General features: G+C 47.8%; 2 protein-coding genes across 2 annotated transcripts in view; both read right to left on the reverse strand.

The window, feature by feature from the left end:
* Window positions 1-2,333: 2,333 nt before the first annotated feature.
* Window positions 2,334-12,197, reverse strand: LOC146434853 (uncharacterized). Its single transcript, XM_085066985.1, has one exon. It carries the CDS (start codon window positions 6,906-6,908, stop codon window positions 5,193-5,195), a length of 1,716 nt encoding a protein of 571 aa, XP_084923111.1. The 5' UTR covers window positions 6,909-12,197; the 3' UTR covers window positions 2,334-5,192.
* A 165-nt stretch (window positions 12,198-12,362) lies between these two features.
* ITGB5 (integrin subunit beta 5) overlaps window positions 12,363-27,706 on the reverse strand; it is a 57,886-nt gene continuing 42,542 nt past the window's right edge. Inside the window, exons 11-15 of the mRNA XM_085066984.1 lie at window positions 19,159-19,381; window positions 18,337-18,440; window positions 14,753-14,869; window positions 13,463-13,629; window positions 12,363-12,951 (exon numbers count right to left, since the gene is read on the reverse strand). Of these exons, the coding sequence (XP_084923110.1) occupies window positions 12,856-12,951; window positions 13,463-13,629; window positions 14,753-14,869; window positions 18,337-18,440; window positions 19,159-19,381 (707 nt within the window). The 3' untranslated portion in view covers window positions 12,363-12,855. The remainder of the gene's footprint in view (window positions 12,952-13,462; window positions 13,630-14,752; window positions 14,870-18,336; window positions 18,441-19,158; window positions 19,382-27,706) is intronic.

Consider the following 27,706-nt stretch of genomic DNA (forward strand, 5'->3'; position numbering starts at 1 on the left):
TTCTGCAGTAATTTGTGATATTGAAAAACTGATTTGATGCTAGTTTTGACTGCAGCTGCTGTGAAAATACGTGTTTGCTTTCTGGTAGTAATTTGTAGTAACTTGTAGAGTAAATATGTTTGTTTTGCCAACTGTAACTATACCTCCCTTGATAGCAGTAAACTCTAATGAATAAGAGAAAATAGATAATAAATCCTCTGCATCTGTGCATGAGGGCAAATCTGCAAACAGCTGCAATCTTTGCATACTCACAAGCCAAGTAATCCTTCAGGGCTATGGCATTAATTGGCGTCAGAAGTGTGGCTCTGTGATATACAGGAAATGGATGTTTGGGAGAAGGCAGTAGAAAAGCAGTGGAAAAGGCAAGATAGTTGTGGAAAAGCTCTCTATGGGACAGGGATAAGGTGCCTAAGAATTGGTCAAATTGGGAAGGGCTGTGAGCCGAGTTTCAGAGGTGACAAGACACTGAAATGCAAAGCAGAGAATGGCAAGGGGCCCTTGATTGGGCTTCTCACAGAGGTGTCAGCTGTGGGTGCTTTGTTTAGCATTGCTAGGCAGGAACTGGAAGCTTTGCAGCAAGCTAAGGGTGCAGAAGTGTGAGCAGTTGCCTTTGAATCCCATTGTTTTGTTGCAAACCAATTACTTAGTTGAAAACTAACCTCAGACGTCTGGCTGTATGGCAGCTATGTCAAGAGACAACACGCCTGACCTCAGAGCAGGATCATTGAAAAAACACATCCTGAAAATGGAAATTGAGGAGGAGGCTTTGATTCTGGCAGTGGGTCTTCCTCCCGCTCTTTGCTCCCTGAGTTTTGTCCGGATAACGCAGCCTCCTTGTACCCTGACATTAGAACTTCCCCAGGCTATTCCTGGCTCCTGCTGGAGAAGAAGGCTCCCCCCTGCCACCCAGGCTCACAGTGACTGCTAGGAATTTTCATGTTGAGCAGCTAAGGCAGCTGTCCATGCAGGACAGCAAAAAGCCCCATGAGGACTGCGTGGGATCAGTGCTACCTGCTGGGGGGCTGGAACACTGATCCTTCATCAGGCTGAGGCCAGGCAGATATTCCTGGCAGGAAGAATATTTCTCCTAAACAGTGATGCAGAGGCTGGAGTGAAAACCTTCTCCCTGATACTTTAGATAATAAAAGCACCTTGATCATTAGATGCCAAATTCTGAGGATCACCAGAACCTGTCTCTGAAGCATCTTGTTGTCAACCTAATCTGGCATACTTACTCCCCAGTACACCAAATTATTGACAACAACCTTTGATGCACATTCATAGGGTGAGGCCCCATGGTGCATCATGATGCCCCAGGACACAAATTCAATTTGGGTGAGGAAGAAAGCCACTGTAATTACACTTTGTGTTACAATCACACCCAAGCATGGTTTCAGTGTAAATGGGACAGAGCACAAGCTTGTATTGATTCTGGAAACCTCATAGACATGAAATAATGAATCAGCAATTAGAAACAAAGGAGGTTTTAATGGACTCTGGCATCTTACATGGAATGCTAATAACATGAATTGTCAAAGATACTGTAATCCCACTGGTCCTAATTCTACATGCTTCTGTCTACAGAGCTGGCTTAGTACTAATGATAATTGGGACATGTATGACCCAAGCAACACAATTGGCTCTATAGATCATAACCTCTTTTGGACACTCTGATTATCAAAATTGAATTCTTTTTCTAATCCATGTTTTTCTAATTCATTCTACAAACATGACAATGATTCTGGGTGAAGCTGGTGGCCAACTTTTTAACCCCTGGATGGTTCTGTCTTTGTGGTGCTAAGAGTATTCCACCACAGAGGATAGACATTTGTACCACAGCACATCCTGCTCCTTAGGCATTTCCATCTCAAGGTCTGGCACTTAATTTTCAACACAACCATCACCCTGTAGGTACTCAGGGCAGAGTGTTTAACCCTGTATTAACAGGTCCATGAGGTTTCCAGAATCAACACAAGCTTGTGTTCTGTCCTATTTACATAATTTATTGACTGTGCCACATGAAAATAGAAGTCATCTACTGGCTGCTCCAAGTGCTGGTATCTTATGCTTGCTTATGTCTCTGTGCTGTGAAAAGAACTTACTTTTTACCCCAAATGGAGCCTCTTTCTCTGGTGCATCACAATGTGCACAAATTTTTTGTTCCAAGTGATATTTCTTTGGCAGAGCAGACCCTCACCAGGGATGCCAGGCTGACTCCAGGCTCTGTGATGTGCAGTGGGTTGACCTTGGCTCAGTGCCACATGCCCACCAAGCCATTCCATCCCTCCCCTTCTCAGTGGGACAGGGCAGAGAATAAGATGGAAAACAACTCGTAGGGTGAGATAAGGCAGTTTACTAAAGAAAGAAAGAGACAAGTGAAAGTTTGCGCACACGTAAGTGAAGGAAACTTTATCTCTACTTCCCATCCACAAGTAATGTTCAGGCAATTCCTAGGAAGCAGGGCCTCAGCATGCATAGTGGTTGCTCCAGAAGGCAAACACTGTAGAGTAACAAATGCCCCCCATTCCTCCTCCCTCCCTTAGCTTTTATATCTGAGCTGATATCATACGGTATGGAATATCCCTTTGGTTAATTTGGGTCAGCTGGCCTGGCTGTGTCCCCTCCCAGGATCTTGCCCACTCCCAGCCCTTGATGGGGGGGCAATGTTAGAGGGACAGAGCTGCTCAGCAGTAACCAAAGCACTGGTGTGTTATTAACACCCTTCCAGCTCCCAATGCAGAGCACAGCACTGTGAGGGCTGCTAAGGAAAAATGAACTCTCAATCAGACCCAATGCATTGTCCACCCCTTATTCCATACCATTTGTGTCATACTCAGATCCCACACAATTTTATGTATCTTCCAGCTGTTCCATTGTATTTATTTCTCATTACTGGAATGCCTTCTTGCCCACACATACAACTTAAACTACATCCCTAAACCATCCCTATACCAAACATACATTTTCATTAACTACTATCCCCCATAATTTCACTTTTAAATATTATTTTCCCATTTCATGGGTTTCCTCCATCCCTCCAGATCCATGACTTCAGGAGGACATTCCATCAGGATGAGTGGCCAGGAGAGGAGAAGCAGAACAGTTGATCATTCGGCGCTGACACCAGCCTGGCTCAGGTTGTTGCATTCTCGTCATCTCATTCTCCTTGCTCCTTGCAAAATTCATTCCTCATCAGTTCATGTCATTCCTGCTACTTTACTTCCTGCAACACACAACTTACATTACAGATTATTTTTCCCCCAAGGTAAAATATCTTTGAGTCACACACCATGTCTCCCCATCCTTCCTCTTTACCCACCAAGTACCCCAGCTCCTTGGGCAAAGACAATCCCACAAATGGGCTTGTCTTTTCCCATGGGAGCAGAAATACACACCAAATTCCCCAGCCACTTCCCTATGTGTAGTGCAGGGACCTTATCTCCTCCCACAGAGCGCAGGGGTTTAGTTTGGGCAGGACCAGGGCAGTTACCAGATCCCCTAGTGTTGACCAGCCAAGTGGCTTCTGCTAAATTTGCATCCCAGTGCTTCCATGCCCCATTACCTTACACTATTTACATAGTTGTCAGCAGTCTGTGTCACCTTTCAATCTTCCCAGAGGCTCGAGGGTAATAAGAGATGTGATATATCCACTCACTACCATGTTCATTGTCTGATGTTCTTCAGTGGTGCAACTTTTGGGCACATGAGTCATGTTTTGTCCCCGTGCAGGGATGTCCTGCCACAATGCAGCAGCCCAGATGGGTTTTTGCATTGCCAACTTTTCTTCTTCCAGTGCTTCAGCCACCTCCACAGGGCATTAGCCACCATCCAGGAGCCAGTGTAGAGCAAAGGCCACTTTTCTCATTCAGCACTCTCTGGGGCTGATTGGATGGCTTTCACTTCTGCAAATTGGCCTGACTCACCTTCCCCTTCAGCAGCCTCAACAGCTTGTTGTGTGGGTCTCCACACAGCAGCTTTCCACCTCCAGTGGTTCCCTGTCACACAGCAGGATCCATCAGTAAATAAAGCATTGCCTCTTTCATTTCCTGCTGACTCGTTATGTGATGGTGCTTCTTGGGTACAAGTAATCTTCTCAGGCAATGCTCCAAAATCTCTGGCTTCTGGCCAATCCAAAACCTCTTCTAGGATTCCTGGGAAATTGGAGTTTCCCACTGGGGCTTGTTGTGTCATCAATGCTACCCACTAACTCCACGTAGCTCTGGATGTGTGATGTGTTGAGAGGATGTTCCCTTAAATATTCAGTGTAGGAGGGGCGACTGCAGTGCCAAGAGGAGATGCTTCTGTCCCAACAACTTCTGAGGTGGCCCAAACCCCCTCATGGACTGCTAATATCTCTGTTTCAGTTAGAGTATAGTGGGCTTCTGATCCTCAACAAGTCCTGCTCCAAAACCCTAATGGTCAGCCTCGGGTTTCTCCTGAGGTCCTTTGCTAGAGGCTCCAGGTGAGACCCTGCTCCTCAGCTGAAGTGTAGAGTGTATTTCCCTTTCTCAAAATATTCTTGTGCTGTACTGCCCCACACAATGTCATCATCAATATATTGTAGGTGTTCTGGAGCTCCACCCTGTTCCAGTGCAGCCTGGATCAGTCCATGGCACATGGTGGGGCTGTTTCCTGTTACAGGGTGAGCAGGTCCTGCTGATCACTCCTTGGTTCTCCAAGGACTAATTAGTAATGGATAGAAGTTACAGAGTCTCTGTTTGTGCAATACTGCTGCTGGTGCACTGTCCTGGCAGCAATGGGTACTTGCTGTTCTTCAACCTGCAGCAACCCTACTGAAGGGATCTTCTGAGAGGCCAGGCAGGGTGGGTAACTCTGATCTTCTCTGTATTCACTGTAGCTACACTAAAAGTCCGCTGATACTCTTTTGGATCCTTGAAGTACCTAGTCGTTGCCAAGGATACTTGGGGCTGCTGAGCCAGTCAGAGTGGGGTGCTTTTCCCATTTGTCCTGTTAAGCTCACCTCAGCCTCTATTACAGACAACTCCTGGCATCCCCCTGTCACTCCAAAGATCCAGATGGATTCTGCACTCCTGTGCCTTCAGTGTACACTGTGCGCCGGTGTCTACTAAAGCCTTACACTTTTGTGGATCCAATGTGCCAGGCTGTCGAATCCACACAGTCCAGTATGCCTGGTCATCCCTTTCCTCCTCCTGGCCGGAGGCAGGGACCTTCTATTCCTGTTCCTGGTCAGAGTACTCACTGTCTGACCTTTGTGATGCCAGGCCAGAACTCCCCTCATCAGCGTTAAAGGAAGTGATTTTAGTTCTTTTATATCTGGGAAATCGCTGAGTGCCTTCTTGTCTCTCTGCAGCAACGACACTGGCAGTCTTCTTGGGTGACCCTTTAACAGCTCTCTTCCCTCTCAGTTCACGGACACGAGCTTCCAGCTTAAAGGTGGGTTCACCAACCCACTTCCTCATGTCCTCCCCCTGGTCACGCAGGAAGAACCAGAGCTCACCACGGGGCCTGCGCTTGGGGCTTCCCTTCCCTCTGACCGGGGAAGGAGAGGAGCGATCTCTCGGGCTGCCCCGAAAAGCTGGGCTGCTGGCTTGTAGGGATGAGGAGGTACCCAGAGTTTCTTCTACATTTCGGAGCCAGGAGGACGCCATCTCTACAGTTGGTGTATCCATTTGTGGGTGGTACAGGGAGACCAAGCTGCTGGAATATGATGCAGGGGCACTTTGAACCACCTTCCTCCACATGGCCGTTGTGCAAGGGGCGTCCTCTGGATCATCGGGGACCCTGTCACTTTTTAGATCACTATAGACGATTTCTAGCACTGCTAATTCTCTCAAGTACTGGATACCTTCATCTGCAGTGGTCCACTTCCCTGGGGAGTTCACGAGATCCTCCTTAAATGGATATCTTGCCCTCACGCTTGAGAGGAGCCGTCTCCAGAGGCTGCAAATTGCTCCTTCTTTTCCAATTCCTCTTTCAATTTCCCGATCTTTAGCGAGGGATCCCAGCTGTTGGGCTTCATGACCTTCTAGCTGCTGTCTGCCAGCCCCATTGTCCCAGCATCGAAGCAGCCAGGCAGAAATGGGCTCACCTGGCTGGCGGCTGTAATCTTTCCGCAAGTCTCGAAGTTCTGATGAGGTCAGGGACCGAGTAACTTCGGTTTCATGTTTGGTTTGCCTCACTCCTTTCGATTTCTTTGTTGAAGGACCTGCCTCTTGATCCAACCCCTCCTTTCCTACTGTGACTTCCCCTTCTTCTTCTTCCTCTTCTTCTTCATCCCTTACTAATCTGTGGTATGAGCGTGTAACTTGCCTTGTCCATTTTTTTGCTTTCACTTCTGGGGCAATTACTGTCGTTGCTGTGGTTTGAGTCCCTGACTCAGCCATAGTGTCCTCAAATGCAGTTTGGGTTCCTGCCTCAACTACAGTCCTCTGAGAGTACTGAACAGAGGCTCGGTAGGCACTGGCCAGACCCCAGTACAGGGCGAGAAGCTGCTGGTTTTCAGTGGGGTGGGCAAGGCACCCTTCTATCAGCTCACGGGTCAGTTTGTCAGGGTTGATTACCTGTTCAGGTGTAAAGTCCCAGGCAATGGGAGGTGATAAGCGCCCTAGGAACCTGCCCAAATCCTGCCATGCACCCTGCCACCCAGGAACTGGATGCCTCAGGGCAGATTTCAGTATCTCCTCACCTAAAGTTTGTCTTCTCTTACCCCAGCATGATGCCAGATTCCATAAACTCCATAGCATGCCAACAGTATTAGCTAATATTATTAGCAGTAATAAATGGCCCGCATAAGGATGAGCAAAGACCATGGGAGCCTGCATTATAAAAGCATTCACATCAATCACCATGCCCAGAAGATAGCTCCCCCCGCACAACAAGGCCATCAGTGTAAGAGCAAAGCACAGAGCCATTGTTTTTCTTAACATGTTCCCAAACTCAGCAAAATAAAGAGATAAGCAGTGCAGCTGGCAAACTCTGTGTCCCACACAAGAGCTTGCTGCTCTATAACTACTATTTACTTTTTACTACAGCATGCAATATATATTTATATATAATTGCCTTTATCTCACCCCACGTTTGGGTGCCATAAAGGACTCTAGTGGGTTGACCTTGGCCAGGCACTGAATGCCCACCAAGCTGCTCTATCGCTCCCCTTCCCAGCAGGACAGGGCAGAGAATAAGATGGAAAATGACTTGTAGGGTGAGATAAGGCAGTTTACTGAAGCAAAAAGAGACAAGTGAAAGTTTGCGCGCACATAAGTGAAGGAAAAGTCAACCTCTACTTCCCATCAGCGAGCGATGTTCAGGCACTCCCCAGGAAGCAGGGCCTCAGCATGCATAGTGGTTGCTCCAGAAGGCAAACACTGTAGAGTAACAAATGCCTCCCTGTTCCTTCTCCCTCCCTTAGCTTTTATATCTGAGCTGATGTCATACGGTATGGAATATCCCTTTGGTTAATTTGGGTCAGCTGGCCTGGCTGTGTCCCCTCCCAGCCCTTGCCCACTCCCAGCCCTTGATGGGGGGGCAATGTTAGAGGGACAGAGCTGCTCAGCAGTAACCAAAGCACTGGTGTGTTATCAACACCCTTCCAGCTCCCAATGCAGAGCACAGCACTGTGAGGGCTGCTAAGGAAAAATGAACTCTCAATGAGACCCGACATATTGCCCAAGTGAGAATTTGCCCATTGTCAGCTGGCCCTACTTCTGGGATGGGTTTGATGAGCACTTGGTACTGGTAACATTTTACATAACATTTTATATATGTACGTGCACATAGAAACACACACATATATACACAAGGACACATATATATATATATATGCACACACAATACATGCACACACATATGGATATAGGCATGCATATAATCATAGAATCATTAAGGTTGGAAAAGACCTTCAAAAGCATTGAGTATATTTTTAGTCTGTGCTGCTACCCAATACCCCTAGGACCTGAACACACAAGAGGAGGATTGCTGCTTTTCTGAGCACATTGTCTGTTTTTCAAACACCTCCAAAGTTATCCACGATCTCCTCACTCCAAGAAAGGGTTAGATTAGAATCATAAAATCATAGAATCACTTAGGTTGAAGAAAATCCTTATGATCATCAAATCCCATTGTTAATCCAGCACTGACAAGTCCACCACTAAACCCCGAAGTCCTACATCTACTTGCCTTTTAAACACCTCCAGGTTTGTTGACTCCACTGCTTCCTTGGGCAGCCTGCTCCAATGCTTGACAACCCTTTCAGCAAAGAAATTTTTCCTAATATCCAAACTAAACCTCCCCTGGTGCAACTTGAAGCCATTTCCTCTTGTCCTAAATAGTAATTACTGCTAAGTGTACTTGCTGCTTTACTAGTGGTAATTTTATAGGACCTTGTAAAATTGAAATAGACACTTGCTACTAATATTCATTACTGCTAATATTGATTTCTGCTGCTGTAGGAATGCATGTTTGCTTGAGCTAGTTTTGGCTAGGATAGAGTTAATTTTTTTCACAGCAGCTAGCACGGATTTGGATTTTTGCTGGAAACAGTGTTGATAATACAGAGATGTTTTAGTTACAGCTGAGCAGAGCTTACACAGATTCAAAACCTTTTCTGCTCCCCCCTCACCCCACCCCACCAGCGAGGATGCTGGGGGTGCACAGAGTTGGGAGGGGACACAGCCAGGACAGCTGACCCCAACTGACCACAGGGATATCCCAGACCAAATGGCATCATGCTCAGCATACAGAACTGGGACAAGAAGGAAGGGGGTATGTTCAGAGTCATAGCATTTGTCTTCCCAAGTCACCATTATGCATGAAGGAGCCCAGTTTTCCTGGGACTGGCTGAACACCTGCCAGCCAGCCTCTGAAGAAATTAAATCCTTGTTTTGTTTTGCTTTGCTTGCGTGCAGCTGTTGCATTTATGGGACTGTCTTTATATCAACCCATGTTTTCTCACTTCCTTACTCTTCAGATTCTCTCCCCTGTCCCACCGTGGCAGTGAGTAAGTGGCTGTGTGGGGCTGAGTTTTGTCAGCTGGGGTTAAACCATGCCAGCATTACAGTAGTTATTTGTAGCATAGATATACTTGTTTTGCTAATCTGATGATTATGCTTGCCTTGATAGTGGTGACTTGTAGTAAAATGCAACAAAGTAATTTGGGAAATAAAACCTCCATGTCCTTGAGCATGATGGGGCCCTGCAAACCCATGGCTGCAACCTTTGCCCACGAGCAGATTGGGTGATCCTGGGTCATGGCAGCTGAATGGACAAGTTTCTGATGGGCTGCATCCAGTGGACACCAGCATGAATAAAGGGACAGGATGAAATAAACTCCTGTGTCTCTGCTGTATTGTTTTGACTTTTGCAGGCTGGCAGTGGAGAGGAGAAGAGCAATCAATCCCAGTTCGTGTTCAGATATGGAGATGGTGCTGGGATATAGGGACCAGGAGCTGCTGCTGGGCTGCAGATGCAGTGAGTCACCTCACTGTGGCATTTCCTGCCCAAAGCTTAGTGATCCTTTTCTCAATACTGTAGCTCCTTGGCTTTCCACTTGGCTGGAGAAACACAGGGTTAAATAGGTTCAAGAGTGTTAAATAGGTTCAAGGAGCATTCATCTTCCAGAGCCTGGCCTTTGCCTTCAGCTGTTGAGCATCTTCTTAGTCCACCATAAAGGGCAATGAGGATGCAGGAGAGCATGCCTCTCTTAGGCTTGTGTAACAGGGAAGGGTTTCTCTGCATCTCCACAACTAACAAAACAAATGATGCTGCCATGGGCCTTGGCTTTTCCCAAGGAATGATGCTGTTTCCTCCCCCAGGCCAGCAGCACAGGGAATAGCCACTGGTGAGCCCCAGCAGCCCTGCAGCAGCAGCAGCCGTCAGCTGTGGCTGGGGAAACAGGAGGAGCTGATTTTGCAAGGGCATCCGGATTCCAACTTGGCCAGACAAGCACTGACATTTTTCCATCACAGCTGACCCGTTGATGCCTTCTGCTGGAGTTTTCATTCAGGAATGCTAGCTGTGGTCAGGCTGCATGTATTTACAGACACAAATAAACTGCTGCTGACTGAAATACACCACTCCCATGACTGTGCTTGGCACTACCCTTGCAAGGGTGAAGGCAGATCTGCTTACACAGTAATGCAAAGCCTTAGCATCACTTCCTTACTTTTTTTTAAGATGTAACCTCGTGGAGAAGCTAAATTTGGGGGGCTGCTCTGCACTGCCTGGCACAGCACCACAGGCAGCACTGACAGCACCATTCCCTTATTTTTGTATCCTGGCTTAGTAGCCTGGCCTGTGGCACCCTTCCCTTGCTTACTTGCTCCCACACACTGCTCCCTGCCTACTCTGCACCCCAGTGTGCTTTACAGCTGAGTCTCCCTGTGCAAGGGAAGGAGGGCACTTGCAGTCCCATCCCCAAGCCTTTCTCTGCTTTTTTCCACTCTCCCTGCCCAAACCACCCCTTAGCAATGAGTCAAATCTTGGCTCCCTATGACTGCCTGGATTGCCCAGTCTCTCAGCACTAACCCAGTGTTGTGGGAAATGCCACAGCACAAAGGTAATCTGCAAGAGTGTAAGGGAAAGGGTGGCAGGGGGGGCACTGCCTGTGCCTCTCCTTTCAGAATGCAAAGGGGTGGATTTGTTTTTAAACCACTTGGTCCCTCGCAAATTAACTGAAGCAGAACTGTATTCACAGTGTTTGCTGCTCTGGGTGGCAAAGGCTGGTTTAAAGCATTCCTGCCCTTCCTTTCCCTCTGCTTTCCTTCCTGCTCCCCCTTTCCATGCCTGGGGCAGTCTGACTTGCATGAAGCAGTCACATCAACCAAGCTAAAATTTGCTCTGTCTCCTTGTGATGATTATTTTCTGACTGCTTTCTATTTTTTTTTGGTGACAGTGATGAAATCTGCCTTGCCAGCTTGGCACTAGGCAGTGGGACGATCACAGGCCCCAGATTTGCCCCAGGTGGCAGGGTTAGTCCTGGGTATTCAAAATGCAACGTCTCAGCCTGCAAACTTTAGCCTGGACTTAGATATTGTGTAGGAGATGTGGAGCTCTGAAGAGCTGCCCCTGTGCAGTACTCAGGCCTATCCTGCTGTTCATGGTGCTCTGGGAGGAGGCAGTGCAGCCTCCAGCCCACCCATGGTGGGTGACATGAAGGCAGCACTTTACCAGAACCTGCCCCTGCACTTGTTTTCAGGATGGATGTATGCACCCTCCTCCCTGCTAGGGCAGATTTAGTGGAATAAAGTGGGAAGACAGGGTACAGATTTCATTTGGATGAGGTTTTGACTTTTTTGCCCCACCTGCTCAGAATCGATGCTGCCAATGCGCTGCTTGCTGCCCTCCTAAAAAATCCCAGTTTGAAGATATTTTTAGTATCATCTGCTGCATTTCTTCAGTGCTGCTTGTAGGGGGGGGGGTGCATAAAGTTCTTGAAGGAGAGCTGTTTATACCGAACAAATAAGAGCTTCTGTTTATAGAGGCAAAAACACGTAAAAAAATAAATCCGGAAGGATGGGCCCATGGCCCTTTTCCAATGAGAAGAGCAAGTCAAAACAATGAACACCATTTGTTTTTGCTTTTCCCTGGCAAGCTTCCTTCAGCTGACTATTGCATGATCTGTTCAGGGTGAAGAGACAAGAAAAAAAGAAATTTAAAAAAAAGAAGGAAAGAAAAATCCAGGCAGTAGCAATTGCTCCAGCTTCTCTCTCCTGAGGCGGCTGCAGCCCTGTCTGTGTGGGTTTAAAGCTGCAGCTGTCAGCAGGATAACCCAAACCCCAGCTCCAGAGGAAAACAGACAGGGCTGGGGGAATAGTCTGGGGGGAAAAAAGAAAAAAAAAAAAAAAACAAAACAAAACCAAAGCAAAATATACATTGTGAAGCAACAACACTGGTCTTTATCCAGCTCCCTTTCCAGCTAAAAGCTCAGGGCTCCCCTGCTTTTCCAGCTGGGCTCACCGGACCCCACAGCAATAGTCCTCTGGTAAAAGGTCAGAAGTCTGGATGAGCTGCCCTCTTGCAGGCTCCCAGGCCAGACATCTACTGGCACACCCTAAGGAATAGGTGTTTAGTTTTGTTTCCTCAGCCTAAACCCCCCTTTCCTTCAGTTCCCACCAGTTTCCTGTCGGTTTAACACCACTGCCTCAGAGCAGGAGCTCCTTGAGGCACTCCCCACCCTGAGTCAACACCAGTGCATTAAATAAACACAACTTCTGTGGCAGTCCCTGCAGCTCCAGCTCCTAGTTTTATAGCCATGCTTGGACTGATAAGGCTCTATTAATAAATCCATCAGGCAGCACCACTGCTGCTTGCAGGAGAAGCAAGCCCCAGTTTTGGAGGGCAGGGGGAAAGGCTCAGAAAAGAAACAATGAACTTTACTCACAGCATCATATATGCACAACTGTTTTATTTTGGGGTTTATATAAAAAAAAATTCCTAAAGTCTGCAAAACTTTTTTATCCTAATTTCTTACACGTATGGTTCCAAGACCCTGTTTTTAAGCTAATCCCCCCCCTAACATCTTGTGATGGCATGGGTTCCCCCGATTTTTGACCTAGTCACCTTTTCTAACGGGATATGTCTAAAGCTGCAATATGGCACTTGGTTGACTTAGTTGGCAGGTTTAATACATCTGGAAAGCTGGGGTATGGAGATGCACACGGCTCAGAGTCCATCAACACAGGCAGGGACCCTGCCTTCACATCTGTGCCTCCAGAATGAACCAGACCTTTCTCCTTACTGTGCAAATAACAGGCTTTGGTCACCGACCAGTCCTGTCTTAAGGGATTCTCGCCCCTGAAGAGAATCCCATCTTCAAGTGGGGAAGCAGCCCGGCCAGTCAAGCAATTGTCCACGGCAGTGCCAGGCGCTGAGGCCCCTTCAGTCAACTGTACCGTTGTAAGACTTGTTGAGCTTGTTGAATGTGAACTCTACGTTATGCGTGGAAATAGGCTTTCGGTAGAGCGGGTTGGATGCCTTTGGAGAAAGGAGCAGACAAAAAGACAAAGGTGAGGAACAAAGTCTCTGTCATGGTTAAAATGTGCCAGTTTGGCGATAGCACTGTGTTTGGCTTTGAGTGAACTGAGCACTCAGACCCAAAAGTAGTGCTTTTTATGCAGATTCAGTCCCTCAGACCCACCTTCCACCCTACCTGCAGGCAGAGGTGCTGCTCTCAAATGCTGAGCACCCCCACCCAAAGCCTCCCAGAAGGGCTCCCTCATAGACCTGACCAATCTGGCTGCCACTACAATCTCCCCTACCTCCTTCAGCCTCCAGCTCTGCTGAGAAACCAATGAAAAAACCAAAGGCTGGGTATGGTTTCACAGAGCATTTATAACTTGCCAAGGAGAAGGCAGTGTGACACGCTGGACCCTGAAGGCACCACAGGGCATGGACACCTGCACCCCTCATGCCTGCCACCATTCTCCATCACTGCAGAGCCGTTTGCTTCCAGTGCATCCCAGCAGCAGCCCCACCCCAGGCTCACCATTTCATATCTGGCCCGGGAACGTTCGCTCTGGAATCGGTCGAACTCCCGCCTGTCGTGAATGGTGACCAGCAGCTTCCAGAGCGCCAGCAGGATGATGCCAATCAGCACCACGCTGCCAATCACTGCCAGCACGATCGTCACGGCGCTGGGGGCTGAGCTGCAGGCTGCCAATGAGGGAGGAAAGGTAATTAGCTCTGGTGAGAGTGTATCCTGGATCAGGATACCGGGATGTAGTGACTTGGACTGTAGCCACTGAGCAAGTGACCTCAGGGCAGCGCTAGCAGTCGTGGCAAAATTTAAAAAAGCAACAGTCCCATCTGAAATCAAAGCTTTTTTTTTTTTAAATAAAAAAATTCCTGGCTAGAGGCAGGTCAAAGGGACACCTCTCATGGACGTCACCAGAGCTGGGATGTCATGTAGTGCTTTGGGAGGAGAGTAGCGCTGCAGTGCCACTGTCCAAAAGTGATGCAGGGTTTTAATGCCAGGTGACCCATGTGGGACACAGAGTGTTAAGGGGCCTCGGGCAAAAGCCAGCTCAGGTTCTCCCACATGGAGACAGGTGATCACTAAGGACTTTAAATAAGGACATTAACTGTCACCTAATCAACTGGTCTTTCAATTAACTGCAAGCTGCAGCACAAATGAAATTAAGCAAGCAGAATCTCACTCTTTCCCATATTGGCCTGAGCCTCAGATGACTAGAGCAGAGCACAAGAAACTACTCCTGGATGCTTGCCAGCTTGTCCTGCAACACCACAAGGGGTTTTCTTTGAGCAACTGCATTGCACATGATTAAAATAATCTGGGAAGCACAGCTGTCTGCACAGCCTGGAGAGGGGAGCAGGGACACCCAGCCCTTACACTGCCTGGGTTGGAGCAAGCAACATAGAAATCCTTAGGTGGTACATCCAACATCCTGACTTAACCAGCAGCAGCAGCAGGTGTCCCCTTCTGATGTTTTTGCTCCCAGGAGCTGTATCTCAAAATCTAGCATGCTTTTTGCTACTTAAATAGGCTCCATTTAATTCAGCCTCCTAAAGCTCTACAACTACTTGCTATCAATGCTGATGGCTCAGATACACGTTTACTCTCACAGTTCTTTTTTACTAAGTTGGGAGCATTTGGAGCTGGGTTTCATTGCTGTAAAACACTTCAGTTTGAATCACCCTGGTTTATCTGCTCACACATGCAACCAGCCTTTCTGCGACCCGCCTGGGTCCCCAGCAGCCCATCACCTCTCCCAAGGCAGCCAGTGCTGTCAAAAAAGAAACCCAAGGGAGGGCCAACCTGGCTCTTTGAGGACGGTGAGGTTGGATTTCCCACTGGGAAGCTCCAAGTAGGTGAACTTCATGACGCAGTTGTTCACCGGGTAGGCGCAGAGGATCGCGTTCGGGTCATCTGTTTCTGGAAGCAGATGCAGAGTCACAGGATTTTATTTAGGGTTTTATACACATTAAAAAAAATCCTAAACGCTGCTGAACTTCTGTGTCCTGATTTTTCACAGAAATGCTTCCAACACCCTCTGTTTTTTTAATATTATTCCCCCCTAACAACTTGCAATGGTGTGGGTTTCCTGATTTTGAACTAGTCACCCCATCTAACAGGATATGTCTGATGTTGCAATACAGCACTCAGTTAATTTAGCTGGCAGGTTTCGTATTAGGAATTAGCACAGCTCTCCCCTGCAAGATAAGTAGGGCTTTCCAGGAATGCCTGGGAGCAGAGGAATGGGGAGTAAGCCTGGAAAGCTGCACAGTTTGATCACAACTCGTACAAATTGTAACAGAGCAGTGTCCAGGTTTACTGCTTGAGAAAATGTGGCGCTTGGCAAACATCGCATAGCAAACAGACTCAACCTCACACACACACATTCTTCCTTCATACAAGTCTGCTTTGGCAATAAATGCTGTTTTCCTCTTAATTTGCTAAATTTCTTGAAGAGTGGAAGGTGAAGGGAAAGCAAGGGGCACTGACTCAGACAGAGCCAGCAGCAGCAGCCCATGGCCAGCTTGTGCTCCAGCTGTACTGAATGACGCCAGCTCCGGAAACGGCTCAGAAATTTGTTTTTAAAGAGTGAGATAGAAAAGGAAAATGGGAAGGGGAGGAGGGAGTGATGGAGGGGGAAGGGAGGAGTTGGTTGCAAGGATGATGTGTAGATGTGGGAGTTACAAAAAATGAGAGGACTTTATTCCCAGGGCCATCCAGGCACTGTGTGTTTGTGTCTGACATAGCACAGCACCAGAGAGAGCCTGGTCGCTGTAAGGTGCTGCCTGAGGAAGGCTGCTTCACAGAAGCAATTTAAGATTGAGAAAAGCTATCACCTGAGGTTTGCAGATCTAGTTTAAGGGGTGATTTCAGCAGAGCCACTACCCTGCATGGCCACAGCTCGTCAGATGTCCCCATTGCAGGGACAGTGTCTGGAGGGAGATGGGGAAGCATCTCTGGCTGTGACAGCAGCAACAGCTCTGCAGGCCTGCAAGGGCTGAGAGTTTTGTGGGACAGGAAACAGATTTGGGGACCCAGTGCTATTGGCTGGCAAATACACAGCCTTGTCTTAGGCACGTGGAAAGTGCTTCCCGCAGCTCTCATATCCATGCCTGTCTGTCATGATGAAAAATGATCGCATTAATGACCACTGCTATGACAGCCCCTCAGCTCTCTCCTGTCTGTTTGTTTTTCCTTTCAATGCCCTTGACCTGCATCCAGTTAAAAGATTAACATCCTCCATTTCAACAGCTGAGCTCAGATGCAGCTGCCCCTCTGCTGAGTCCTGACACGTTCCTGGTGTTGACAAACCTCAGCTGTTCCTGCCCTGGGACAGGAAAACCTGTTCTACCTACACAGAGGTAGCAAAGCATGGGCTGGAAGAGTGCTGATTGTTACAAAGCAAAGTACTAATTAGATTAATACAGATTAATCTTCCATGTTTCTTGACTAATGCCCTTTAAGTTGAGCAGCAAAATCTTAGTTCCTGTAGGTCTAGCTGCTTTCACTCCCATCATACAGATACAGTGAAAAAAGATACAGTGATTAAAGTCTCAATGGTTTCTGTTGATCTTCACTAGGTTTCAGAGATCACATGTCCACAAAGAGAGGTGTGAGGGCCCCACTGAGCTTTCAGGTCCACTGATGTGTACTGTTGCCAGGTTCAGCTCAGAGCTGGACCTGTCACACTCCTCTCATGTTGAAAGCTCCTCTCTGCAACTGTCAGGAATGCAAATATAATACTGCAGAACCAAAGCAGACCCTGCAGAGTCCAAAGCAAATCATACAAGTCTCCCATAAGGCAGCATTCTGGCTCGTGAATCCAATGATAGATGCCTCTGCTCAACAAAGCTTTGAAGCACTGGCTGCTCCCTACCCAGACTCAAAAGGCAGTTGGGATATTCCAAGCTGTGTTCATTGCAATTCAATATTTAAGAAGATCCCATCCTCCTCTGCAAGGACAATACAGATCTGTGTATTCTGTGACAAATATCAGCATTCTGCCTCTCTTATGCTAAATTATACAAAAGCACTTGAAAACCAGGATTTGGCCACATCTACCCCTGAAGAAGTCCATAGTCCACAGGAACTTTCTTTAGCAATATTTTGCTTTACCTCTTTCTCTAGCAGCCCAGATCTCCAAGCCACAGAGTGCCTTGAGCTCCCAAGAGCTCAGCACTGTGTGCAATCTGGTTGCAATAGTTTGACAGAATCATAAGGGTAATTCCCAAAAATGTCTTAAAGCAGAAATCTGTCTATTTTTTTCCTTTAAAAGCCATGCAGGGGGCTGAAAAACCACAGCCCAGCTTCACCTTCCAGGGAGCAGTCAGAACAAAAGCTGGCTTTGCCATAATACATTAACCAGGCAGGAGGGACGAGTTTTGATTCCTGGTATTTACTGGCCAGCCAGGCATTAGAAAGGAGCTTTGTGTGTTTTGAACTTCCAAAGCTCTCGCAGTGTGATGATGCAGGTGCATCCCTGCTAAACTGCAGGGTGAATGGAGAGAATGAGAGCAAGTGTCCCAAAGGGAAAGGTAGGAAACTCCACTGGGCATAATTTAAAAGCTGGACACTGGATGTGAGAGAAGTCAATGGGAAAAACATCACTTGCAGGCAGCTTTGGAGGAAGGGAGCAAAGAGCTGAGCAAGGTACGGCACTCCCACCTCTATAAACTATGGGAAAAGGAGGAAATGCCAGATGCAGACAGTAATTTATCCCTGCTTGATCTACATCACTCCCTCCAAGGGGTATTGCTAAGGCCAAGGTCAGGACTGTGATTAAATCTGTCACAAGTCTGGATCCCCTCTACTCCCCTAAATAGCAACCAGGGACTCCCAGAATGGAACTTGAAAAGAAAAGGGAGAAAGTAATCTGCTGAGAGATGCACATGTGGGGTGACCTCTAGAAGAGGACATAAAGGGCAGGAGATTGCCAGGGGGACTTGCAGCAGTCAGTTCCACCAAAGCAGAACGCATTGTTTTCAAAAGAGCTTTGCTTTCTCTTATAAGCTCACTTCTCCCAGGATGAAACCTCAGAAGATTAGAAAATGCCTTTTTTGGGTGATACTTTGTCCTTTTGCACTCTCTCACGACTCGTCCCATCTGTCTCATGACCTCATCCCACTCTCTTTGCTCCCTGCGCTGGCAGCAGTGGTTAGATGTGGTAAGATGTTATTTAAAATCAAGGAGGTTTTTACTCCAGTATGGATTATAGCCCAGAGAGAGCATCATACATACCACATATACACACATGCATGCTACCTACACACATACCTTTCTAAATATCGGGAGTTCCCTGAAGCTTTCTTTACAGGTATATCTTAGCCTGGTTAATAGTTCAATGCCACTGGCTCCCACCACCTGCAGTCCTGCTGCTGCCAACTTACCAAGAACATCCACAGTGGTGATGATCTCATCCTTGCAGTGCTTTTGGCAGGTTTGGTTATCAGCCAGTCTTCCTGAGTTAAACAGCTTGCATTCAATACAATCCCTGCAGGAACACACACAGAGGAGAAGATCAGGCACATATCAGAAACTGCATGAAAATAGGGATTCACCCTTGGAAAGGGACTCCCTGCATGCTGGTCTAGAGGCTGCACATCTGCACCACAAGCAAAGAGCAGCTTCAGGGCCAAGCATCTCCATAGCAAGGATGGATATTTTCTAGGGGTTGATTTGATGAAGGTGCAAAACACCTGGTAGGTTTGGGGTCTGTTTGCCCTTTGGATGTCAGGAGCTACATGACAGCTACTGCAAAATCCATCCTGCCTGAGATCAAGGCAGGCAGCCCTGCTGCTCTGTGCTAGTCTGAGGCTGATGCCTGGGGCATCTCCATTGCTGTGAGGCAGGGGCAGTGATTCTAGTCCTACCCTCCTCTGCAGCTCACAGACATCTGCAGCTCACAGACATCTGCAGCTCAGAGTGCAGCAAAACTGGGGTTGCAATGCCTCTCCTGCACAGTGGGACAACACTGGAAATGAACAGGGACATGAATCTCCATGAGGACTTGGGCAGCAACACTTGTTGCTGCTCTGCCTGGGATACTCTCTCAGGTTGCTTAGCACAGGCTTCTACCAGCAGCAGACTTGCCTGGGGCTGATCACACATTTAACAAAGCAGGAGTAACTCCTCAGCTGAAAAGTCTCCCAGGAACCAAAGAGCTGCCCTTCCCACCAGCAAGAAATCCCTCCTGAACTGCTGGCGAGTACCTTTTAGTGCTACAGACACCTGGGCAGGTGGGACACTTCTCACAGGTCTCTCCGAAAGCCCCGGGCTCGGTGCACTGACACTTGCCGCAGACGCAGGCACCCCTGCCGCTGCACATCTGCCCGTCACTGGAAACACAGCTGTCCATCTCCGTGGAGCAGTTGCAGTTGTCCCCGATGTAGCCGGCGTGGCACTTGCACTCCCCGCAGTGACACTCCCCGTGACCTGGAGGCGAGAGCAGGGAGAGGTGTCAGCAGCATTTGGGGACAGCAATGGGGACTGTGGCGGGGAGGGACCAGCAGCCCAGCAGGAAGAGCTGCCAGAGAGACCTTACTGGGCAGAGCAACAAACAGGTGCTGATGGGAAACACATAAATACCAAATTAATATCTACATTTAGCAGCAAAAAATACCTACTCACTGCCCTTCCAGCTTCCCTCTATAGTCACTCAAGATAAATGGGCACCTCCCCCTTCCTAGTTTTGTATGAAATAATCTCTCTCTGTCTACATCAAGAGATATTAAGATGGGAATGAAGTAGTGCTTCCTTGCTGGTTTTGAGCCCAGGGTTTAGCACAAAAAGCCTAGCAGGTCACCCACTTCATAAAGTATTTCCTTCCCTTTCTTATTAACAGTTTTGCTTAAGAAGTTCTCTCAAAACCTTGAAAAAAAATGTATCAAAAGCACCATTTCCTGCATCCAAACAAGACTTCTATGTCCTAGCCAGAGCCATGAAGGTTGCTGGGACCAGCTCAGCTCCCACAGGGAGTAGCTCAGGGCAGCTCACAGCAGAGATGGATGAAGAAACCAATGCACTAAGGGCTCTCCTCTACTGAAGCATCCCCTTGAGGCTACAGGGTTTACTGAAGGGCTGAGAAAGTCAGCAGGCTCCCAGGCTGTCAGTGACAGTAAGTGGAGTGGCTGTCCAGCGAGCAGCTGGTTTCAGAGAGGCATCCATCAGCTGGAGACTCCTCAAATTTCTCCTTGGTCAGTCCCTAGGAGAAGGGATGCCTTTGCAGGCGTAGTTTATAGAGCTGAAGGGTTTGTATACAAGGCTCATCAGCAACCTAATTACAGCTCAGCTTTTCCAGTGGAAACAGCCTCGAGCACCCCAGACAGGATAAATTATATACACATTCCTTTCATCGACACAAACCCGCTGAGCTCCCTGCCTCTCCCCCCGTGCCAAGATTACCAGAGGCTGTGGTCTGCCAAGCTGTATCCCTTGCCAAAAGTCATGGGAGCACCTTGTGTTTTACTAGGCATCTCGTATGTCCCAGCACATCACAAGTTGTCCTTCTACAGCCTCTTTTGCACTCCCATCGTTTGCTTTGGATCCAGCCTGCATAGTCAAACATTACTGGACAAAGGAGATTATGTTTGCAAGATCTCTAGAGGTGACCTCCTTCTGTGCCTACATCTGATGGAGATTAAAATCCCTTCCTTTGCCTGCCTTCACAATGACAGCCTTGCTCTTTCCCCAGACAGAAAGCTCTGGGTTCAAACCCATGGGCACAGCTTCATCCACAACTGCTGCTGTAGAGTGAGGACTCCCAGGACCACCACTTCACAAGCAAACCAAATGGGGTCTGGCTTTTATTCACTGTTCATTCAAGGTGATTGGGCTCTCACACACAGCAGGTTTGGTGCCTCCATGGCAATGCATGTGTGCACATTAACTACAAACTATGGTTTTCTTAAATGGAAATTTCTTAAATTCTTAAATGGTATTTCAAGGAATCCAAAGCAGCTGGCAATTAGTAAATGTGCTCAGGCTTGAATTTGAACTGTGAGGGCCAAGAGAAGCAAGCTGATGGCATTCATATCACCCCTCAGTTCTCATAGGACACCAGATAATGCAGCACAAGATGTGACTCCAGAGGAAATCTGTCTCTAGACCATAAAACAGTTCCATTTTTAAAGGCATCAGAGCTAGGTCATAGAAGGCTAGAAAGACTGCACATCCCTTCCAGCCCCTGGCAGGCTGGAGGTTGAGCCTGGAACAACTTTCCCGGGGAAGAGAAATGGCCATTTTCAAATAATGCATCCTATTAAACCACTGTGATTGGAAAACTTAAGAAACAGCATCTTAAAGGATGTGGGTTTGTTATTGAAGGGGATGAAGAAAAAGCCATTCTGTATGAGGGTGACTAAGTGTGGGGTGTGAGCTTAAAATGTCAAAACACGTTGACATGTGTTTCCTGCCTCAGCCACACTGGCTCAGTATGCAAGAAGCGACTGAGTGGCTCAAGCTCATCATGGTGAATGTGCCAAGAGCAGGAGTTTCCATCTTGACCTTTAATGGCAAAGATGTCACAATCTTCACTGCTTCCACCAGCCTGAAAAAGTGGCCACTACTGCAAGCACCACAAGCATTTCTGGTGCCATCCATCTCCCACACAGCCTGAAGAGTGGAAAAACTCGGGAAATGGGAAACATTTGTTTTTCATATGGGCACAACAAGAGTCATTCCACTTCTCAGTGCCCACCTGGAGCACCAGAGGCGGGAATCCACTCCATCCTGCTGCTTGGGACCCAACCTGAGAGGAGCCCCAAGGCAATGTGGCAGAGAGACCTCTGGTGGCAGTGACCCAGAGCTGTGGTTTGCAGAGGGTGACCCAGCACTCACATTTTGCAGCACAGTGTGTGCCCATTCCCAGCCCCAGCTCTCCCACAGTCACACACAGTGCTGATGTGGCTAAGAGTCTCCGTGCCATCACGCCTGCAGGAAGCCTCCCACCACTGTGCCCATGATGAACCTGGTTTCACTTCCCAGTTTCATTTCCATGGAAATGTCCTCGAGGAGGGTGTGTTTCAAGACACCTCTGCACCAGCAGCAGTCTCGTGGTGCAGGACATCACCCTGCATTTTAACCCCCTTGAACCCTTTGAGTTTGCACATTCTCTGTTAAAGCTGGTTTGCTAAGCCAAAATACATCAATTATGTTCTCCAAACATAATAAGAGATGTTTTCTTCTGTTCCCATCCTTGAAATGAGACAAGCCTAGAAGTTTAAAAGATCCAAATCTAACTAGGAAATGAAATGCTCCCTCTGAATTTGATAATATACTTTCCAGCTAGCTCTTGACCATAGGCGGGGCTAACACAAAACACATGTCAGGGAGGCTGCAGAAACCTGCTGGGAGGGTGTGCAGAGGAAAGCCATGCTTTTGTGGGAGAGCTGGGGCAGAGCTGTGCCTAAACTGAGCTTGACTAGTCTGGGATCCATCAGGGCAGGAGCCATGGGCTGCACTGCTGCTCCGAGGCACCTTCTTGCCAAGGAATGAACACAGGGTGGGCTGGGACTCACTCTCTCCCCATCCCAAAACACATCCTGTCAACCACCCTCCTGTCACCCCAGCCTCCTCTGTCTCTCCTCCCCAGCTGCCCACCGGGTTGGCAGCCACAGGCCAAACCCTCCCTGCCCTCAGCCTGGCACTGCACAAACCCAGCTTGGCACCCCCTCACCAGTGCTGTTTGTTGCTCCAGTCCCCAGGCAGGGTCATTCCCAAATCGGGATAGCAGCTTCTGGCAGAAGCTTCCAGCCTGTGACCCTGAATTCATCCCAGGCTTCCTGACAGCAGGCTGTGACCCTGCTCAGTGGGACAGCCCTGCTGCCCTCCACAATAACTGTCTGCATTTTAGGAATTACTCCAAGAGGTCTGAAACTCAATGCACTAGAAGCTCTGCCACCGGGGATTTTGATAGAATATGGTTTTCCTAAAGCCTCCTACTTACAGGGATCACAAAGTTAGGCAGAAAATACCAGCTTTCTTTTGAAAGAAAAAACATGATCCCTGCTTTTATGGAGAGGTAGAAAAAGTTTGAAAACAAGCTCCCTCCAGCATTCCTTTTTTCCCCATCTTTTAGAACGTTAAACTGATGCACCTAACACACAAGAAAAACAAATCCTCATAATTTTTAAGCCAGTTTAGTGGTTTCTGAGCACTCAAGAGGAGAAAGATCATACCATATTTTGTTCCCATTAAATCAAGTCACTTATTTTTGTGCCTCTGTGCTCACATCCAGACTTGGGTCAGGACCTCCAAAAGGCTGTGCTTTTGTCATTTTTGGTTATTGGATCAACTAGTTTGAAATAGAAAAAAAAAAACACAGGAAAAAGAGGTAAGAGAAATAAGTTATAGCAAGCAATTTCCAGATTCTCCAGTGCCATCCCTTTAACAGGCCCTGGCTGCTGTGCCATCACCCAGGGAGCCCCAGTGCAGAAGCCCCACTTAGTTTTTACTCCTGAGGGTGGATGTATCAAAAACATCTGTTTATGAGAGAAGAAGTCAAGCCCTTCTGACACAGGGCACTACTTGAGCATCAGTTTTGCACCAGACCAGCCAATCTCTCAGCAAAAGTGCTCAGTGTCTGGGGGAGAGGCACTGTGAACAGCATATTTTGAGTGGGAGGAAGAAGGGCACCAGAAAAGGCTTTGAACACTTGGAAAACATAGGGCTTTTAATTTGGGAAAAGGCTAGGTTAAGACACAGTTCCTGCTTAGGCAAATAAATCATCTACTTGCCTAGGAATTTGTTTCCGTGGCTCAAAGCAGCCGGCGCTGCTCACCAAGAGGCCAGGCCAGGCCAGGCAGGGGCAGGCAGGCTGCTCACAGCACAGCTCAGGCCCATGGCACTGCCAGATGGTCAGCAGCCACAGGGACTCAGGGACAGCTCGGGAAATTTTAAACAGCAGGGATGGGTTTAGGATCCACCCCCTGGGTGATGCCAGGCTGGCAGGGAAAACAAGGGTGGCAGGTTGGCAGGAGCATCCCCAACCCTGGAGCCCATGGAGCATAACAACCCCTTTGTGCTGAGGAGGGGACTGCATAAACACAGACAGACAAATGTCAAGGGTGCAAGGTTTCTGTGTAACCTCATCCCACTGCCTCCACTCACACCAGGAGAGAGCTTGCCCACACTCATTTGTCCACAACGCAATACTGAAGCAGCAAAATAAACACTAAGAGGTTAGTAATAAGTAAATAGTGCTTTTCTGAATGTTATTTATGCCAGACACCACGGATCTGTGCATCTTCCCATTGCAGTGGATATTTATATCCTGAAGCACACGGCTTTGACCAAGATTTCAGTCCTAGCACTGGCTGAGCTCACCTATCATCAAAAATAGCACTGGAGATGCAGAGTAATGAAACCAAAGACAAAGGAATAAAGGCAGGCTCAAGCTGCTAATTCAGCCATGGGTACCACAAACCCCATCACCAGCTGGACACTACTGCCAGCATCCCCCAGAATGCAGCACTGCCATTAAAAAAACACCCTCAGCATCCCAGTTTCTCACTCACTTGGAAATTTCTGGGTTCAGTGAGAATTGGGCAAGGAAGACATGGTTTTGGAAACTGCTGGCTCATGCAGACAGCTGAAAGCAATCCGGGGCAGGCAGATTTCCTGTGGCAGCCCTGGCCAGCCTTTCCTCATTTTCCTTCTCTCTGCTAAAGAAGTGGAGCTGAAACACAACCACGAGATACAACTGATGATCCATCAGAAAGCCAAAATGGGCAGTGAGAAGTCATTTCCTGAAAGAGATCTAAAGCTGCATTTCTTAAAATAAAGCCCTTTGTTTTTTTTCCCAAGTAAGCTCAGCACTCCACAAATCTCTTGACTTCTACTTACATTAGCTCCTCAGCCCAGCCTGCCACATGTGGCTTTTTGGATGGAGATGGGAATTGGAGCTTTTAGGTCCTGCTGCCAACTCTGTTACCAATGCAGGGAGGGCCATAGGGCAAGGGCTCCTGCCAGATCCTCACAGAGGCACAGAACATCTTGAGTGGGGCCAGTCAGGATGGATGTGCTGGTGTCCTTTGAGCTATGGGCCCAAAAACCATCCCACCACTCTGGGCACATGCTCACCCCTGGCTTTGTCACCCTTAAGTATCTGAACTGAAAAGCACTGCAGGAGCTGCTAACAATTCATATTATTCCTTAAGCCACATCAGCAGGGAAGTGTGTGTGGATCCTGTGGGGTTTTTGCCCCTACTGTGTCTCCCTCCAAATCTCTAACTCCAAAAGGGCCACTGTACTTTCCTATCAACCTCCAGCTCTTCACCACAGCAGTTCTCTCCAGCCCCTCACAGATTTAACCTCCCTGAATGTAGATCTCTCTATTTGTTTCCTTTCTCCCCTAAAAAGCCCAACAAACAAAACTCTTTGACCAGAAAAATATTTTCCATTTGGTTCCCCAACCCTGCCCAGATACCACCAACACCCATGGGTCCAGAGCCAGGAGCTTCTCCCCCACTCACACACATCCAGACCCCTCTCTGCCCAAATCTGCTTATACAACTCTGCACTTGACCTCCAGCTTTAGTCACAGTGAGGGCTCTAGAAGATTTAGAAGGGGACATATGGCAACCATGCAGTTGCTGAAAGGCATAGAAAGGGCTTGAGAAAAGCTTCAGTGCTACAGTGCTTCAGCCCTTCCACCAACACACGGTGCCTCCAGGAAGGACAAGGCTTCATCCTCCCACTCTGATACCTCAGCAGACTCCTACCAGCTCCTGCCACCCAAAAAAACTCCAGATAGGTTCTTAAAATAAAACTTGGCTCCAAAAACAAAGCTGCATGATCCCAAATCCCTAAACTCCAGGGCCAAATTCTAGGGTTCAGGTCCATCCCTCAAATAAAAAGCAGTTTAATTTCCATTGTGCTGAAGCCCAAGTGGGTTGAATATCTATTCAGCAGGACCTTGTTGAGAGGAGTGGGCTCTGGAGTAGAGAGAGATTCTGCCTCTGCAAAGTGCAGTGCCATGGGAGCCTTGCCCAGTTCTGTGTTTGGATGCAAACATGTAATTTGGTGCAAGTTCACCAAAGGTCCATGGTTTTGGAATAGATTTCTCCCTTCACAATGTACCTGGAAAAAGTCAGAATATCACTCAAAATAAGACCAAAAAAACAAAAAGGAGAAAGAATGAACACACAGACTGTGCTGCACTTCCCTTTCAGATCAATTATTTAGGCTCAATTTTTTAAACCAAACTGAGAAAAATTCACAGATTGTCAGTGTATGTCAACATGAAATGCAGAGACCCAGAATTTCACTCATCTGCTGGTCTGAGGCTTTCATCTGCCTTTAAACCTCAAACACAACATTCATTTCCAAATGTGCATTTCTGCCAATAAGTATCACCAGACAGATCAAATTCGGACACCAAACTCAGCAAGATGTTGACCAGTAGAGCGTTTAAAATGAGCTTGTTCTAAGACCCTCTTCTCTCTTTGGGGAGTGAGTAGGCCACGAGCTTTATTTTCTGAAATGGGGTTTTTTTGAGCTTTCTATGGGGCTCCGGGCCCTGGGAGGGAGCAGCTGCACGGGACAGGGGTTTGGATACATGCATGAACCTTCAGATGACACCTCCACTCACAACCCACACACTGTGCCACTTTAAGAGCTCTGGCTCCATAAAGATGTCAAAGACGTCACTTCTGTATTCTTTAATTCTGCCCGGGCATTTAATGCCTCATTAGCATGCATTAACACTTGCTAAGGTCCGCTCAGGGACAAGGAGAAACCGCACTGAAAAGAGGCAGGAACAGCAGCACTCTGTGTGGTTTGCTCCTCAAGGAGCTGCTGCCAGATCTGGGGAGAGCTGCAGGGCTTGCACAGCAATGAGAGCCTGGGCAGGGAGAAAGGAGGGGTAAGAAAGGGCAGCTTTGCCCTTTCGTGCCAGGAATAGAGACTCTGGGAGAGCAATACTCAATACACTGGGGAGAGAATGTCCAACTCTGTTGGTGTTTCAGTGAAAAGCCAACACAAACCCTCGGTGTGAGCAAGGTGGGGCAGGCAGGGTATGGCTGCTGCCAGGAACACCAACGAACATGAGGAATAAACACAGCACTGAGCACAAACACAAATGGAATCATCATTTGTGTTCCTGTAAGAAATCCATGCAGAGATCACAAAATACCTCGAGTTGGAAGGGACCCATAAGGACCACAGAGTCCAACTCCTCAATATTCAGTAATATTTAACAGGCAACAACGGAATGCTAATGCCTGGTGGTATAATACAAAATATTGCATATAACTGCTGTGAAAGAAATCTAGAGGAGCATATCCATAGAGCACAGAGCATTCTAGCTGAGGGCCATTCACTTGCACTGACCTGCAGCCACCTCTGACCTGAGGCTCAGCACAGGAGTCGTTAGCAGTGCAATTAGAGGGGGACCAGGCATTTTTACATTGCAGCTACAAGCACTGGCCATGCTTTCACAGGTCACAGCCAGCAGACAGGGGTCACCCCGTGCTGTTTGTCCCACTCCAGAGGCCCTTTGAACTCTGGGATCTTCAGCCTTCTGAATGGGCACAGAGCAGGATGGGGAGGCACATGCTCTTAGAAGACAGTGGCACATGACTCAGTAGTAAATTGAGAAGAGAAACCAGGTTAAAGAGGAAAAAATAAATTTGAAGAGGAAGAAGAAGAAGAGAACGATTGGGGAAGGATGCAAATGATGCCCTGGAAGGAAGTGGTTTCAGGAGCCTCCCAAGGACTGGATATGAGTAAACACATGCACTGAGTCAGCCCCATGCTCCT

The sequence above is a fragment of the Lichenostomus cassidix genome, chromosome 7 (assembly GCF_008360975.1).
Source record: "Lichenostomus cassidix isolate B80296 chromosome 7, HeHo_3.0, whole genome shotgun sequence".
NCBI classification, from domain to species: domain Eukaryota; kingdom Metazoa; phylum Chordata; class Aves; order Passeriformes; family Meliphagidae; genus Lichenostomus; species Lichenostomus cassidix.

What these genes read in the sequence shown, in the direction of transcription:
- LOC146434853 (XM_085066985.1), bottom strand. Translation starts at nt 6,908, where the DNA reads ATGTTAAGAAAAACAATGGCTCTGTGCTTTGCTCTTACACTGATGGCC.